At 38.9% G+C, this 16,608-nt stretch overlaps 1 protein-coding gene across 4 annotated transcripts in view; it reads left to right on the forward strand.

Moving 5' to 3' along the window:
• Positions 1–16,608, forward strand: part of NBEAL1 (neurobeachin like 1) — a 145,432-nt gene that overhangs the window by 11,015 nt on the left and 117,809 nt on the right. For all 4 annotated transcript variants that reach the window (XM_037523880.2, XM_054700003.1, XM_054700001.1 and 1 more), the window contains exons 3-4: positions 10,427–10,518; positions 12,976–13,137. In XM_037523880.2, the coding sequence (XP_037379777.1) occupies positions 10,427–10,518; positions 12,976–13,137 (254 nt within the window). The remainder of the gene's footprint in view (positions 1–10,426; positions 10,519–12,975; positions 13,138–16,608) is intronic.

Genomic DNA, 16,608 nt, shown 5'->3' on the forward strand with positions numbered 1-16,608 from the left:
GTGGGTACCTGGTTATTTCATTCACCATGTTAGGGAGTTCACTAGGTTTTCAGATAAGCATGTGAGTTTGCAGTGTCTGTGGGTCATTTCGATAGCGATATATCCCCACATTATAGTTCAGAAGGGAAGTCTGTGCTAGAAATAGAAATTTTAAAGTCATATTGACAATTATTGAAGAGTCGCATGAAAGTAAGAAGAGAAGAGTGTCGAAGTCTAGGAGTCCTGGAGAACATCATTAAAGAAGAGGATGGAAGAAGAAGAGTTTGTAAGGAGTTGAAATGGGAGGAGTAAACTGTTGCCTCAGTAGAGGGGTATGAAAGGGGAGTAGTCAGTAGTGTCAAATTCAACATAACAATGCAAAATAGTATTATGGAACATGTAATTGACTTGACTTTACCTGAATGCATACTTTTCCAGTTAGAATCAGTTTCCCACTTAAGTTGTAAATTCAGAGGCTAAACATGGGGCAGGATGGATAAAGTCATCAAAGAGTTAGTTAAAGAGGTAGCATTTGATCAAGGCTTTAAAGAATGAATGGTGGGGCCTTCCTGGTGGCCCAGGGGTTAAAGTCTCAGTGCTATCAAGCTATCTCCAGACACTGCAGCCTGAGTTCAATCCCCAGCCAGGGAGCTAACCCACATGGTGCAGCAGACCTCTCCTGCCTCACTGACTGTTCCCTTCAGCAGTGTATTTCAGTGTACCTGTTCTGCTCCCAACTCTGTCTTTGGTGAATTCTCTCACCCTCCCGGACCACTGGCCTATACCCTAGTTCTTGTATGCATAAATAAGTGAAAATAAATCTTTAAAAAAATAAATAAATAACGAACGGTAGTTTAATAGTCACAAAAGATGTTCCAGGCAAGTATAAGGCATGACCAAAAGTACAAAGGAAACTGATATTAGTATAGATTTTTATTTGGGTAATAAAGTAGGTTAGGTTGTTTGGATTAATTGTCCTTTTGACAATCACTTAAAATTCTAGATAAAATTTAAGAAACAGCTTAATAGCATTGAAAGGCTAACTGGATAGTAAGGCATTATCAGGTTTTTGGTGAAAACCGGATTTTACATATATGCAGAATGAAAGCCATTTTTCCTGGTGAAATTGAGGTTTTGTTTTCATTACCTTAAAGGTGGACAGAGGTCAAAGCCAAAGGACTAAAACCATAGTGAGAAGTCTGATAGATTTTTGCTTATGATCCCCAAAGGCATACACCCTGGGATAATGAGGAACTTGAAGCAGAGCTGTCTTAGTCTCCCACCTTCACTTGTTAAGATGAGCAAAAAGGGGCCTCCCTGGTGGTACAAGGGGTTAAGCACGGCACTATGAAGCTGTCTGCAGACTCTGCATCACGAGTTTGATCCCCAGCTGGCCAGGAAGCAACCCACATGGCGCAGCAGACCTCTCCTGGCTCATCCACTGCTCCCCTCAGCAGTGTATTTCCATTCTGCCTGTTCTGCTCCCCACTTTGTCTCTGGTGAATCCTCTCACCCTCCGCAGCTCTGGCCTATACCCCAGCTCTTGTATGCATAAATAAATAAATCCCAAAAAAAAAAATGATGAGCAAAAAGGAGAATGTTACTGTAATTCATGAATTTACAAGTCAATTTCACCTCCCATTCTAGGAAAGAAACAAAAGCCCAAAACATGCAGATTGCTGGTTGATAAAAACAAATGCAAGTCCTTCTGGGCAAAATCCTCCAAATAAATGAAATCCTCTAAAAAGACAATTTTTTTTTTTTTTCAAATTGTTAACTTAGTACCTTAATTCATGATATATGAATCAACCATGCCAGGGTTTCTTGTCTTGAAATTTTTTACATATTCCCTCAGGGATTTAGAGGTTTCTTTTTGTCTTTTTTTGTATTAATTTCCATGTGGAACATAACATAATTTTTTTAAAAGATTTATTTATGCATTCAAGAACTGGGGTGTAAGCCAGAGATATGGGGGAATGAGAGGATTCATCAAAGACAGAGTGGGGAACAGAACAGGCAGAGTGACTGAAATACACTGCTGAGGGGAGCAGCAGGTAAGACTGGAGAGGTCTGCTGCGCCATGTGGATTGCTCCCTGGCCGGCTGGCCGGGATCAAACTTGTGCTGCAGAGGCTGCAGATAGCTTCATAGTACTGTGGTTAACCCCTTGTGCCATCAGGGAGGCCCTGGAACATAATATTTTTGCCTGATTCCAATTTCATCTATTTGATGGTATCTCCCTTTCTCAAGTTTGCAAAGTACTTAGCTGCTATTTTACAAGGAAACAAAATGGTGATTATTTGTACAGTAGTGAAATTTGTATCATTAATACCAAATTGTATCTTGCTGATCTATATTCAAGACTTTCTGTGTATACAATAACTTCATTTTATTGCCTAATCTCATAATTTTTGAAGACACTTTGAACAGTGATTACGTTCAACATGTGTAGTACTCAGTGCACATAAATCTAGTGATGAGACATTGATACGAACACCTGCCGAAAGATTTGCACAGGTAATGAAAAATATGTCATAATAACAGTCTTTCTAGGAGTAATTATAAGACGAATTGTGATTTCAAAGATGACAGTATGTTAAAAAAAATCATAGAATCAGAGAAATATATAAAATGTGACCTAATTTAAAAAATCTAGAAATAGAAAAAAAATCCAGTTATATTAACACCATAAATGGGGTTAATATTAATTTAGATAAGAGAATTAGAGAATCGGGAAGAGGATTGTAAGAAGCCTTAGGATATGGCCTAGGAAGTCAGATGGAAAATATGAATGGAATGTTAAGAGTTATGAAGGGTGGTGTGAAAAGCCTAAACACTTGTTTAAATGGGCTTTGAAAAAGAGAGGGGAGAGAATGAAACACAGAATATTTAAAGAGATTCTAGTAAGAGCTTTAGAGAGATTATAGGTGAGAGCATTCCAGGATTGATGAAAATCTGATGAATTGCAAGGAGAACAAATAAAACTCCATGTCAAGATATATATACAATAGTGAAATTATCATAAAACGTGCAGAAATCAAATAAAGATAAATCTTAAAAACTGTCAGAGAAAAAAATATTATCTTTGAAGGGATCACAGATTAAATAACTGATTTTTCAGTAATGTTGGAAAGGGAAGGGTAATAAGTTGGCATCTTGAAAGACATACCAATCTGGAGTTTACAATCTAGTGTACATTATTCAAAGAAGAAAGTAAAATATGGGCCTCCCCGGTGGCGCAGCGGTTGAGTGCTGGGTTGCGAAGCTGCCCGCAGCCTCTGCAGCGTCGGTTCGATCCCCGGCTGCACCCGGCCACTGGAGGAGGGTCCCGCATGGTGCGCAGACCTCTCCTGCTGCCCGCTGCTCCCCTCAGCAGTGTACTTCGGTCCCTCTGCCTGCTCTGCTCCCCGATCTGACTCTGGTGAATTCTCTCACCTTCCCACGCTTCTGACTGTACCCAGTGCTTGTATAAATAAATAAATAAATCTTTAAAAAAAAAAGAAAGTAAAATAAATCTATTTTCAGTAAGATAAATAGTCGGCTCACCAGGAAAATAATAACAATTTAAAGTTTATACTTTATAACATTGTCTCAATAAATAAAACAAATATTAGCAGAAGTATGGAGAAATGAACATGTCAAATCATAGTTTTTTTCTACTTAATGTGTTTTAGTGTTGTTGACAATAATTTTCTCAGTAATTGATAGAATGAACAAAGTCAAGTTACAGAAGATTTAAACAATAGGATTGGCAAATTTAATGCAAATGATTTATTTATTCTGACCAGAGTGAAGTTAAGGAAAAATCTTTTTGCTTTTTGTAGCAAAAGCATAAGTTTGGAAGCTGTGAAATACACTTTAAATAAAACTTTGATTAAAGAACAAGTAAATTGGAATTCTTTAGAACTGAATGATTAAAGTACTACATTTTAGATTATGGTTGGGGTAGCTACAGCATAATTTAGGAAGCTTTATGACTTTATATACTGTATGTTACAAAAGACAAACAGGCTAAAAATTGGTCTAGCCTTTAAGATCCCCACCTTCTGGTATTCACATTCCTTTATGTTCCTTTTATACATTGTACCAGGTTTTGTGTGTGATGGGTAGCATTTGGCAAAAGTGATGGAATATTTCTGAAACTAGAAAACACTGTTGCTTCCATCACAGCTACTTTTCCACCTCCTGTTTTCCTGCATCATTCTTTGTGGGGGAAGCCAGCTATTATGTTGTGAGTTACCCTATGGAGAAACCATGTGAAGAACTGAAACTGTGCCAACCACCTTTTTTTAATAAAAAAAAAAATATTTATTTATGTATACAAGAACTGGGGTAAAGGCCAGAAGTGTTGGGTGTGAGAGGCTTCACCAGAGACAGAGTGGGAAACAGAAAAGGCAGATTGACTGAAATACACTGCTGAGGGGAGCAGCGAGCGAGACAGGAGAGGTCTGTTGCACCATATGGGTAGCTCCCTAGCTGGGGATCAAACTAGTGCTGCAGTAGCTGTGGATAGCTTCATAGGTTGCGTCTTAACCCCTTGCGTCACTAGGGAGGTCCCCCCAGCCACCTTTTGAGTGAACCTGAAAGTTCCTCCAACCCCGTCAAGCATTAATATGACTGCAGCCTTAATTGACATCTTAATTATAGGCTCGTGAGAAACTTTTAAATGAGAACCACCCATCTAATCTGCTTTCAAATTCTTGACCCTAAAAAACTGAGATAATGTTTGTTTCAGACTCTTGCATTTAATTTGTTGTGCAGGAATAGATTACTAATATATCATCTATTTCAAGAAGAGAAGAACAAAAACCCCAATATCAGAATGAAGGAAATTGTAAGTTTTTTTAATGTGAAAATTCTCAAAGAATAATTTTCAGTTCTTGAAAGAAAAGTACATATATGAGATGGCAAATAATAGCTGCTTCTGTGGAGACAAGTGATTCACTTGACTTTTCCAGTTGGGCTCCAGCTTTCTATATTGGTCGTCTCAGTGTCAAGCTAGTTATTATCACATTGCACTCCAATAGTGTACCTGTTGTCCTGTACACCAACTCTCTGTACCCCTTTCTACAACACCACCACCAGGTCTCCAGAGTCCTTGATGTGGGTATGTGCCCCTGGTAGGTGGCTCCATTTGGCAACTACCCCTTCCTGTCCTGAGTTTTACTGTCCCCTGTGTCACTGCAAACAACTCAGTTGACGTTTTTCCTACCCCATTCCTCTGGACTATTATTCCTGTTGTTTGCTATAGTTGTCTGTTTATGTTTTAGGAGTTACTGATTTTGTTCTGCTGCAATTTAATTATGAATATATAAAGGAGACTAGCCCAGTATGTCCACTCTTCCACCATCTTACCAGATTCCCCTAAATATTTTTTTTTTAAGATTTATTTATGCATACAAGAATTGGGGTACAGGCCAGAGGTGTGGGGTGTGAGGATTCACCAGAGACAGAATGGGGAACAGAACAGGCAGACTGACTGAAATACATTGCTGAGGGGAGCAGCGGGTGAGACAGGAGAAGTTTGCTGTGCCATGTGGGTAGCTCCTCTGGCAATAAATTCTCTTAAGGGTTTTCCTAGGGTTTGTGGAAGGGGGTTATTTTGTGTGTTAAATTGTTTATGGCCTTGAGTTTACTGATCCTGACTTAACTCTTCTATCTGTTAATGCTCATTTTATTCCTGCTTCAGTTCAAAAACTATAGTGTTAATGCACAGAATGTGTGTTAGATTCATATATTCTTGCATTTTAATCCCAGCCCTATTCATTACTAACTATATGACAGTGGAAAGTTATGTATCCATAGAAATACCATTCTCTTACCTGTAAATTAGGAAAATTAAACTTCTGGATAAATTGTCTAAGGAGTAAATGGGATGATAACTTTAAAAATGTCTGTTCTAGTACGTAGCACATGACAGATGCTCAAAAATCTGTTACTGCTCTAATGATTACTAAGGGAAACATTTCCAAATTTAAGTACCGTTTCTTTGCTTATAGTTGCTCAGTTTCCCAGGGGAACTCCATATTTGCTAACAGTTGGTACCCCTGACCTCTGGCTTTGAAGCAGATACTGTAGAGATCCTAAATAAATTATAATAAAAAATGCATTAATTTTTTTGGAATTATGAGTTTTTTTGTACTCTCTGGCTTTTTACAGAGAGGTCATCAGCTTTTTAAAAATGGAACAATGATAAGGAGAAGTCCAGATACTTGATTTTCTAGAATCTTATCATGAATTGATAAATGAATGACTTTTTAGTTTGAAATGAAAACAAGTGAGTAATAAAAACCTTTAGAAATTTTCTCAGAAGTTTTTTTTTTTTTTTTTAGCATTTCTGTCTTATTTTCAGTAATGATGTAGGTAGTGGCAATTATGATCTCATTTTGGAACAGTATATTAATAGAAAAAACAAATACACAAAAGGTCAGCAGACTCTGCATATTCTGGGAACGTTCTTTAAGGAGTTCTGATTTGTAGTGCAGTACTTACTTTTATTTTAGGGAAATACTTGAGTTGCTTTTGTCCAGGAACACTTCCTAACCAAGTATTTATTTACTTATGTATTTATTTATTTATAAAACCAAATATCGTCTTAGGTTTTTTTTCTTTTTTTTTTTTTTTTTTTAAGATTTATTTATTCCTGCATACAAGAACCGAGGTACAGGCCAGATGTGCGGGAGGCCCAAGGGACCTACTGACCAGTATTTGTCTTTATCCTTCAGGCTTATTTCACTTAGCTTATTTCACTTATTTCCCTGGTGGCACAAGGGATTAAGCAGCAGCACTGAAGTGGTCCACAGCTACTGCAGTACCATTTCTATCCCTGGCCAGGGAGGTGACTCACATGGCGCAGCAGACCTCTCCTGTCTTGCCAGCTGCTCCTCTCAGCAGTGTATTTCAGTAGATCTGCCTGTCTACTCCCCACTGTCTCTGGTGAATTTTCTCACCTCCTGTACCTCTGGCTTGTACCCCATTTCTTGTATGCATAAATAAATAAATCTTAAAGAAAAAAAAGAAATGGTAAGGAGGCAGACTAAGGAAACTTGAGCATCAAAATGACACTGTATATAATCAAAAATATTCTGAGGTATCAGTATTTTTAATTTTACTTTTATTCAAGAAACTGGTTTACAGTACTATGTATGATTTAAAGGTATAGATCACATTTTTCAAGTGTATGTTACCAAAATACACCACCAAGGCACCCTTAGACCTCTACCATATTCCATTTTGCCCCTACCCCACTCTGCTCTACCTCCTCTTTCCTTTCTGATTTTGTTTGACTAATTTTTATCATCAATTTTTTAGGTTTTGTTACTGGTGTTGTTTTTCCTGACCTACTGACCAGTATTTGTCTTTATCCTTCAGGCTTATTTCACTTAGCATGATCTCTAGCTCCATACATTTTGCTGTGACTGGCAAGCGTTTATCTTATTTTATACTTGAACATAATACCATTGTGTATGTTTGCCACGTGTTCCTAATCTATGCATCTTTTGGCATGTAGATTTTCCATAAGTTGGCTATTATAAATAGTGCTGTAGTGAGCATCTGAATGTGTGTTTCCCTTCAAATTAGTGTTTGTATTCTCTGTTTAGATAGAATAGAAGTAGAATTGCTGGATCACATGGTGGATACATTTTTAATATTTTAAGAAATCTCCATACTGTTTTCCATAGGGGGATGGGTAGTCTCCATTCCCACCAACAGTGTAAGAGTGTTCCTTTTTCTCCATGTGCTCACCAAAACTTGTTTCTGGTCTTTTTGATCTGGGCCCTTCTCACAGTGTGTGAGTTGGTTTTGACTTGCATTTCCCTGATGATAAGTGATGATGAGCATTTTTTCATGTGCTTGTTGGCCATCTGTATGTCTTCTTTGGAGAGGTGCCTCTTTAACTGTCCTGCCCATTTTTTGATTGGGTATTTGTTTTCCTTTTGGTGATTGTGTAAGTTCTTTTTTTTTTTTTTAAGATTTATTTATTTATTTATACAAGCACTGGGTACAGTCAGAAGCGCGGGAGGGTGAGAGAATTCACCAGAGCCAGAGTGGGGAGCAGAGCAGGCAGAAAGACTGAGGTACACTGCTGAGGGGAGCAGCGGGCGGCAGGAGGGGTCTGCGCGCCATGTGGGATCCTCCTCCAGTGGCCGGGGAGCAGCCGGGGATCGAACCGGCGCTGCAGAGGCTGCGGGCAGCTTTGCAACCCAGCGCTCAACCGCTGCGCCACCGGGGAGGCCCGATTGTGTAAGTTCTTTGTAGGTACTGGCTGTCAGCTCCTTGTCAGATATATAGTGTGCAAATATTTTCTCTCATTCAGTAGTATGTCTTTTTATTTTACCGATAGTTTCTTTTACTGTACAAAGGCTTTGTAGTTTGATCTAGTAACCATTTGCTAATAATTCTCTCTTTTTTTTTCCTTTTCGTTGGAGATGAATCCATAACAGCATCATTGAGACCTATGTTATGGAGAGTTTTGCCTATGTTTTCTTCTATGTATTTTATGGTTTCAGATCTTAAGTCCAAGTCTTTAATCCATTTGAGTTAATTTTTTTATGTATGGTATGAGCTAGTGGTCTAATTTCTCACTTTTGCATGTGGCTATTCGGTTTTCTCAGAACCATTTATTGAAGAGACAGGAAAGGTCTGCTGCATCATGTGCATCAGCAACCTGGCCTGGGATTGAACTCGTGCTGCAGTGGCTGCTGATAGCTTCATAGTACTGAGACCTAATGCCTTGCACTACAGGGAAACCCTGTATCGGGAATATTTTCTGCTGATATATAAGTTGTATTTTTATTTTTAAAATATCATCTTTTGATGATCAGAAGTTTTTAATTTTGATGAAGAATGATTATAAACTATCTTTTTGTTTGTAATTTTTTTGTAATTTATTTTATTTATATTTTTATTAAACTTTAATTTTCTTATGTCATTGTTCATTTTTGTACAGTATTTGATTTCTAGTTTTGTGATTTTTTGTGTGTCTTAACTAAGAAATCTTTTTTTTTTTCTAAGATAGCAAAATTATTCCGTATATTGCTTTAGTAGATTTTGGTTTGAATTTTTATGTTTAGGTTAATAGTCTATTTCCAATTTAATTTCACACATGTTTTCTATTTTCCGTTTATTGTACACCTGTCTATTAAGTACCTGATGAGTGCCAGGCACTCTTTTAGGCTCTTGGCATCTAACGCTAAACAAAAGAAGTCACTGATGTTAGACCTGTGCATAGGCCCTATACTTGTGAAAGCTATATTCTAGGGGAAATGACAAGCAATAAATTAATAAAGAAGTAAGTGGGGGCCTCCCCAGTGGCGCAGTGGTTGAGCACTGGGTTGCGAAGCTGCCCACAGCCTCTGCAGCGCCGGTTCGATCCCCGGCTACTCCCTGGCCACCGGCGGAGGTTCCCACATGGGGCACAGACCTCTCCTGCCACCCACTGCTCCCCTCAGCAGTGTACTTCGGTCCTTCTGCCTGCTCTGTCCCCCCCTCCCCCACCCGCTCTGGCTCTGGTGAATTCTCTCACCCTCCCACGCTTCTGACTGTACCCAATGCTTAAATAAATATTTTTTTAAAAAAAGAAGTAAATGGTATGTTAGAATGTGAGAAAGCACCATCTGATGGGGAAATAATATGGTAAAATAAAGGTTAGTAAGAAGGTTTACAATTTTTTTTTTAAATATTTATTTATTTATACAAGCACTGGGTACAGTCAGAAGTGCGGGAGGGTGAGAGGATTCACCAGAGCCAGAGCGGGGAACAGAACAGGCAGACTGACGAAATACACTGTTGAGGGGAGCAGCGGGCACGGCAGGGGAGGTCTGCATGCCATGTGGGACCCTCGCTGGCGGCCGGGAATCAAACCAGCACTGCAGAGGCTGTGGGCAGCTTCGCAGCCCAGCACTCAACCACTGCGCTCCAGGGGAGGCCCAGAAAGTTTACAATTTTAAGAAATAGTGATAAAAGTGATTGAGAGAATGTTATTTAAAGTATAACTTGAATATGAGGGAATTATCCATTCAAATACCGGGAAGGGAAGAGTGTTCTTAGAGAGGAAACAGCCACCACAAAGGAGTTAAGTTGGGATTATGTCTGACATGTTGCAGTAATAGCCAGGATGTCTTTAAAGTTTTACAAGTTAATACCGGGTTCGATCACAGAGATAGGGGAGGGAAATTTGTTCAGAATCATTGAAAATTGTTTAGGACATTGTAAAGATGGTAGCTCTTTGTGTGCATCATGTGAAGCCATTTGAGGATTCATTACCCTTGTTGCGCATTTTAAAACAGCACTTTGTGTATATGTATATGTTATATATATAATATATTATGTATATATTGTATACATTACTGGGACATTTAATATTATTCTTTAGATTTCTCACTTCTTATTTCTTTATATTTCCTGATAGGTATACTTAATATTATATGTTTTTTTTTTTATTTCAGAAAGATCCAGATTACCTGAAGCTATGGTTGGACAATTTTGTTTCTAGCTATGAACAATTCTTAGATGTTGACTTTGAAAAACTGCCTACCAGGTATGTAGTAATACTATTCTTGGGTGAGTTTGTAAATTTTTGGCACAAAGACCTCATTAATATCATTAACAATGGCCATTATGTGATACATGCATAACTGTTCTCATGGCAGACATTGGTAATTAGTCACAATAGTCTTTTCTACTGATGCTGCAGATGGCTTCCAAAATTCCCTTCTTTACAGGAATTATGCTCAGTGAAATAAGCCAGAAGGAAAAAGAAAAATATCGATGGTTTCACTTATAACAGGAATATAGGGGAACCAAATAAGACATCAGTGTAAAAGAAACTAATAATAATAACACAAAACACAACAAAGCGACAGACAATTATAAACCAGAGACATCCTGCAGGGGAAGAGGAGGGAGAAGGATGAGAGGGAGGGAGGGAGGAGCACAGGGGACTGTGATGATGGTGAATGGGTGCCTTGGGGAAGGGAATTCTATGGGGACTCAATCTGAGGGGGTGGGGGGAAGCAAATAGTGTCTAAAAAAAGGTAAAAAATGATAAATATTAAAAAAAAAAACCAAACCTTATGGGGGGGCAGAATTCCCTTCTTTGCTATGAGGAGCCACCGGCAGCTAGTAATTTTGTAGTTTGCTTCAGCTGCTTCAGTCTGACACTAAGTGCCCATAGCTAGATCCAGATCCACAACTTAAGGGCACAGTTTTCTGCAAGACTACTTTCACTTCAGATACCAGTTCAAGTCTTTGGAGTCACCCACACTGACCAACTGATTATTATTTGGAGGTTCTCATAACTTGCCCCAGTTCAATAATTTGTTGGAATGACTCACATAACTCACTGAAAGCATTATATTTACTATTATGCTTTTATTATAAGGGATATACCTAGGATAGTAGCTGAGAAAATTGTGGAAGCAGGACCTTTTTTTTTTTTTTTTAAAGATTTATTTGTTTATTTATTTATACAAGCACTGGGTACAGTCAGAAGCGCGGGAGGGTGAGAGAATTCACCAGAGCCAGAGCGGGGAGCAGAGCAGGCAGAAAGACTGAAGTACACTGCTGAGGGGACAAAATTGTTTTACATATTTGTCAGAAAAGTGAACCGTGAATTTAGATTTTACTAGTAGAAAATTTTGAATTTTTGAAACACTATATGCAAGATAAATAAAACTAGTCATCTAAAGGATAAGAAACTCACAAATAATCCTCAATTTAAAGTAAGCTGGTTTTGGGCCTCCCCGGTGGTGCAGCGGTTGAGCGCTGGGTTGCGAAGCTGCCTGCGGCCTCTGCGGCGCCGGTTCGATCCCCGGCTGCTCCCCGGCCACCGGAGGAGGGTCCCACATGGTGCGCAGACCTCTCCTGCCGCCCGCTGCTCCCCTCAGCAGTGTACTTCGGTCCTTCTGCCTGCTCTGCTCCCCGCTCTGGCTCTGGTGAATTCTCTCACCCTCCCGCGCTTCTGACTGTACCCAGTGCATGTATAAACAAAACAAACAAACAAACAAACAAATAAATAAATAAAACATGCCTCTATAAATAAAAAAAATAAAAATTTAAAAAAAAAAAAAAAAAATAAAGTAAGCTGGTTTTGGGCCTCCCTGGTGGTACAAGGGGTTAAACACGGCACTATGAAGTAATCCATAGTCTCCAGCAGCAGGAGTTCGATCGTTGGCCTGCCAGGGAGCAACCCACATGATGCAGCATACCTCTCCTGACTCTCCCGCTGCTCCTCTCATCAGTGTATTTCAGTAGATCTGCCTGTTCTGTTCCCCATTCTGTCTCTGGTGAATCCTCTTACCCCCTGCTTCTCTGGCCTATACCCCAGCTCTTGTATGCATAAATAAATAAATCTTTAAAAAAAAAAAATAAAGTAAGCTGGTTTTGGGGCCTACCTGGTGGAGGAGAGGAGTTTAAGTCTCAGTGCTATCACGCTATCAAGCTATCAGAAGCCACTATCCATCCTGGCCAGGAGCTAGCCACATGGAGCAGCAGATCTTTCCTGTCTCATCCGCTGCTCACCTCAGGAGTGTATTTCTGTTAATCTACCTGTTCTGCTCCCCACTCTGTCTCTGGTGAATCCTCTCATGCCCTGCACCTCTGGTCTACACCCCACGCCATGTGGGTAACTCCCTGGCCAGCAGGGGGATCGAACACATGCTGCAGAGGCTGTGGATAGCTTCACAGTGCTGTGCTTAACCCCTTGTGCCACCAGGGAGGCCCTAATTTATATTTTAAATATTTTGTTTTTATAAATAGCAAAATTGAAGATATTAAATAGCCTCTCTTTTTTCAATAAGCCTCCTCTGATGTAAGCATGACCACTCTGCTGTTATAATCATCTAAAGTGTCACCAGTCATTTGGTGGTGCCTTACAGAAAAGGAGGCACAGAAAAGAAATTTAGGATTTGAGCTGAAAATGCACTTCATTTTAAAATGCCAAAGATTTTTTTCCTGTATTTTAACCCACCATATTTTTTTTCTCCTTATATTTTAGGGTAGATGATGTACCTCCAGGAATATCTTTGCTTCCTGATAATATTCTGCAGGTTCTTAGGATCCAGCTGCTGCAGTGTGTTCAGAAAATGGCAGATGGGTTAGAGGAACAACAACAAGCCTTGTCAGTTTTACTTGTCAAGTTCTTCATTATTCTTTGCAGGTATGTGTTATAAACAAACTAGTTGCCTGTTTTAAATAATAAGGCATATATTGATTATTAATTGTGTTCATTGTTTATACAGAGCTTTAAAGAATGAGTACACTTTTTTGCAGTAGACTTGTGGTTTGTTATTGTTATTTTTTTAAATGATTTATTTATGCATATAAGAACTGGGGTATAGGCCATAGGTGAGGGGCAGGGTGAGAGGATTCACCAGAGACAGAGTGGGGAGCAGAACAGGCAGACTGACTGAAATATACTGTTGAGGGGAGCAGTGGGCAAGACAGGAGAGGTCTGCTGCACCATGTGGGTAGCTCCCTGGCCAGCCAGGGATCGAACTTGTGCTGCGGGTAGCTTCACAACACATTGCTTAACCCCTTATGCCACCAGGGAGGCCCCTGGTTTGTTATTATATTAAATATAATGACAGGAGTTTTTTACCTAAGCAAGAAATATTGTACCAGTATTTTCTGTATGGTCCTCATCTGTAAGCACATACATATATCCACTATTATAGTATCCTACAGATTAATCTTACATTCTAAAATGCCCTGTGCTCCATTTATTACCCCTACCTCATGCCCTAACCTCTGGTAACTACTGATTTTTTTTTTTTTTTTTTTTTTTTGGTGGCTATAGTTTTGTGTTTTCCAGACCATCTTTTATTTTTTTTTTTTGAGGTTTCCCTGAACTTTATTATTAGTTCATGTTTGGGAGGGGCCTGAAGATACAAAAATCTCCTTTAGAAAGGCCCAAGTCACTTAGAAGTACTTGAAGGTTAAGTAAATAAATTTTACATGGGTAGAAAATCAGAAGGCACTTGTTAGGACAACTTTTTTATTTTTTTAACACAGACTTTTGGCCATTTTATTCATTGAATTCAAGGTACATTCACTACTTGTAACTTTGCATATATAAAAGCATTCCTCTGAAGTAAAGGTCTATTGCCTATAAGATTTTTTTAATTTTTTTTTATTTTTTACATCATTGTTCATTTTTAAACAATATTTGTTTCCTCCCACCCCCTCAGGTGTAGTCCCCATAGAGTTTCCTTCACCAGTGCACCCGTGCACCATCACCTCAGTCCCCTGTGCTCCTCCCTCCCCCCATCGCTCTCTCTCCTCCTCCCCTGCAGTATGTCTCTGATTTATAATTGTCTGTTTTTGCTGCGTTGTGTTTTGTACTGTTGTTATTATTTTACACTGATGTCTTGTTTGGTTCCCCTATAGACCTGCTATAAGTGAAACCATCCAATAGTTTTCTTTTTCCTTCTGGCTTATTTCACTGAGCATAATTCCTTCTAGTTCCATCCATGTTGCTGCGAATGGCATGATTTTGACTTTTTTGATTGCTGAATAATATTCCATTGTGTATATATGCCACATCTTCCTGATCTAGTCATCTATTTTTGGGCATTTGGGTTGTTTCCAGGTTATACCTATTATAAATAGTGCTGCAATAAACATAGGTGAGCAGGTGTTCTTTTGAGTCAATGTTTTGTGTCCTTTGGGCAGATCCTAGGAGTGGAATTGCTGGGTCATATGGTAGCTCCATTTTTAGAAGACTACGGAACCTCCAGACAGCTTTCCACAGTGGTTGGACAGTTTGCACTCCCACCAGCAGTGAGGAGAGTTCCTTTTTCACCACATCCTTGCCAACATTTGCTGTTGCTTGCTTTTTTGATATGTGTCATTCTTACTGGTGTAAGGTGGTGTCTCAATGTGGTTTCAATTTGCATTTCCCTGATTATAAGGAATGTTGAATATTTTTTCATATGCCTGTGGCCATTTGCATTTCCTCTTTGGAGAAATGTCTTTTAAGTTTTTCTGCCCATTTCTTGACTGAATTGTTTACTTTGTTTTTGTTGAGTCATGTGAGTTGTTTGTATGTCTTTGTGATCAGTCCCTTATCAGTTGTATGGAGTGCAAAAATTTTTTCCCAATCAGTGGGGTGTTCAGACCATCTTTTTAAAAACATACCATGTAGGGGCCTTCCTAGTAGCCTAGGAGTTAAGTCTCAGCATTATATACTGCTACAACCTGAGTTTGTACTCTGGTTAGGGAGCTAACCCACATATGGTGCAGCAGACAGTGCCTGTCTCTCCTGCTGCTCCCCTTAGAAGTGTATTTCAGTAAATCTGCCTGTTCTTCTCCCCACTGTGTTTCTGATGAGTCCTCTCACCCCCCGCAGCTTTGGCCTACACCCAGTTCTTCTATAAAATAAGTATTTTTAAAAAATCATTCAGTGTCTACTATCAGGCTGGAATCTTTCACTTAACAATACGTGTTTAAGGCTCCCATGTGCCTTTTTGTGACTTGATAGTGCATGCTAGTCATGTCTGTTTTGTTTCCGTTATTAGGTCTGTAATAAGTCCTTTTGCTCTGAGGACTTTGAGCCTGATTGATTCATCAAGTTGGTATCTGAAATCAATAACAAAAGCAAAACAAGAAAATTATGCAAGCTGATCAAGACATTTTTAAACACCCAACTTAAGTTTTACCGAAATTTATTGGAGACTGCAAAAGTAGTGCTAAAGAGAAAATTTATAGGTATAAATTTACATTAATGAAAAATCTCTAATCAACAGCCTGGTTGTACAACTTAAGGTAGCAGAAAATGAAGAACCCCAAGTGGTTAAATTTCACGAAATGCCTAGAGACCACCCTACTAACGATATACCTTGAAAGCTATTGAGCCACAGCAACAAATCACTTACTCAGCATATGTGAAAATCTAAGCTAGCATCATTTCTGGGACCAGTCTGATCATTTTCACTGGATGCCACAGAGGAAAGAGGGTGATTTTCCTGATCCATCTGAATAGTGATTTGCTACTTGTGACTGGACCTTTCCCCCACTCAGGTTATTCTACATAGGCTAAACCAGAAATTTGTTATTTCCATCTCCAGCAGTTGATATTGATGTTCTGAAAACTCCTAAAACATCTCACAGATGTTTATTTCAAGAAGTTGCATGAGCAAAGGAAGGTGTGATCTTTAACACGGAGAAGGAGTAATATTAGATAACAGCACAGTGCAAGGTTGCTCACAAATTCTGCTGAGGACTCACAAATTCTGCTAAAAATCAAAACTCAGCATCAGAGTTACCTATGCTCTGTGTTTTCTCCCACAAATGGAATTTATCCTTACAAATTAGTGCTCTAAATTTCTTACAAAATTTTACTTCTTCTTTATTCTTTGTTTTCTTAAATATGTCATGCCTGCTGGACTTCATATGTTAAGATGTCTGTTAAATTCAGTTAATTTTTTCTGTAGTTTTAGCATATACTGAATATTGATTTGTGAAATATTTTTCAAGGTCACAGTGTCTCAGAACATGCCAAGAACAAGACTGGTGATGTTAGATGTAGGAAATCATAGCATTTTATTTCAGTCTTGTAAGTGTAAAATTGAAATTGAAGTTCATATTTTAATTGAACATCAAGAGCTTACTGACCCACAGCTTTAAGCAG

Source organism: Talpa occidentalis, unplaced genomic scaffold, assembly GCF_014898055.3.
Source record: "Talpa occidentalis isolate TD23 unplaced genomic scaffold, MPIMG_talOcc4v2.1 talOcc4.3, whole genome shotgun sequence".
Classification (NCBI taxonomy): Eukaryota; Metazoa; Chordata; class Mammalia; order Eulipotyphla; family Talpidae; genus Talpa; species Talpa occidentalis.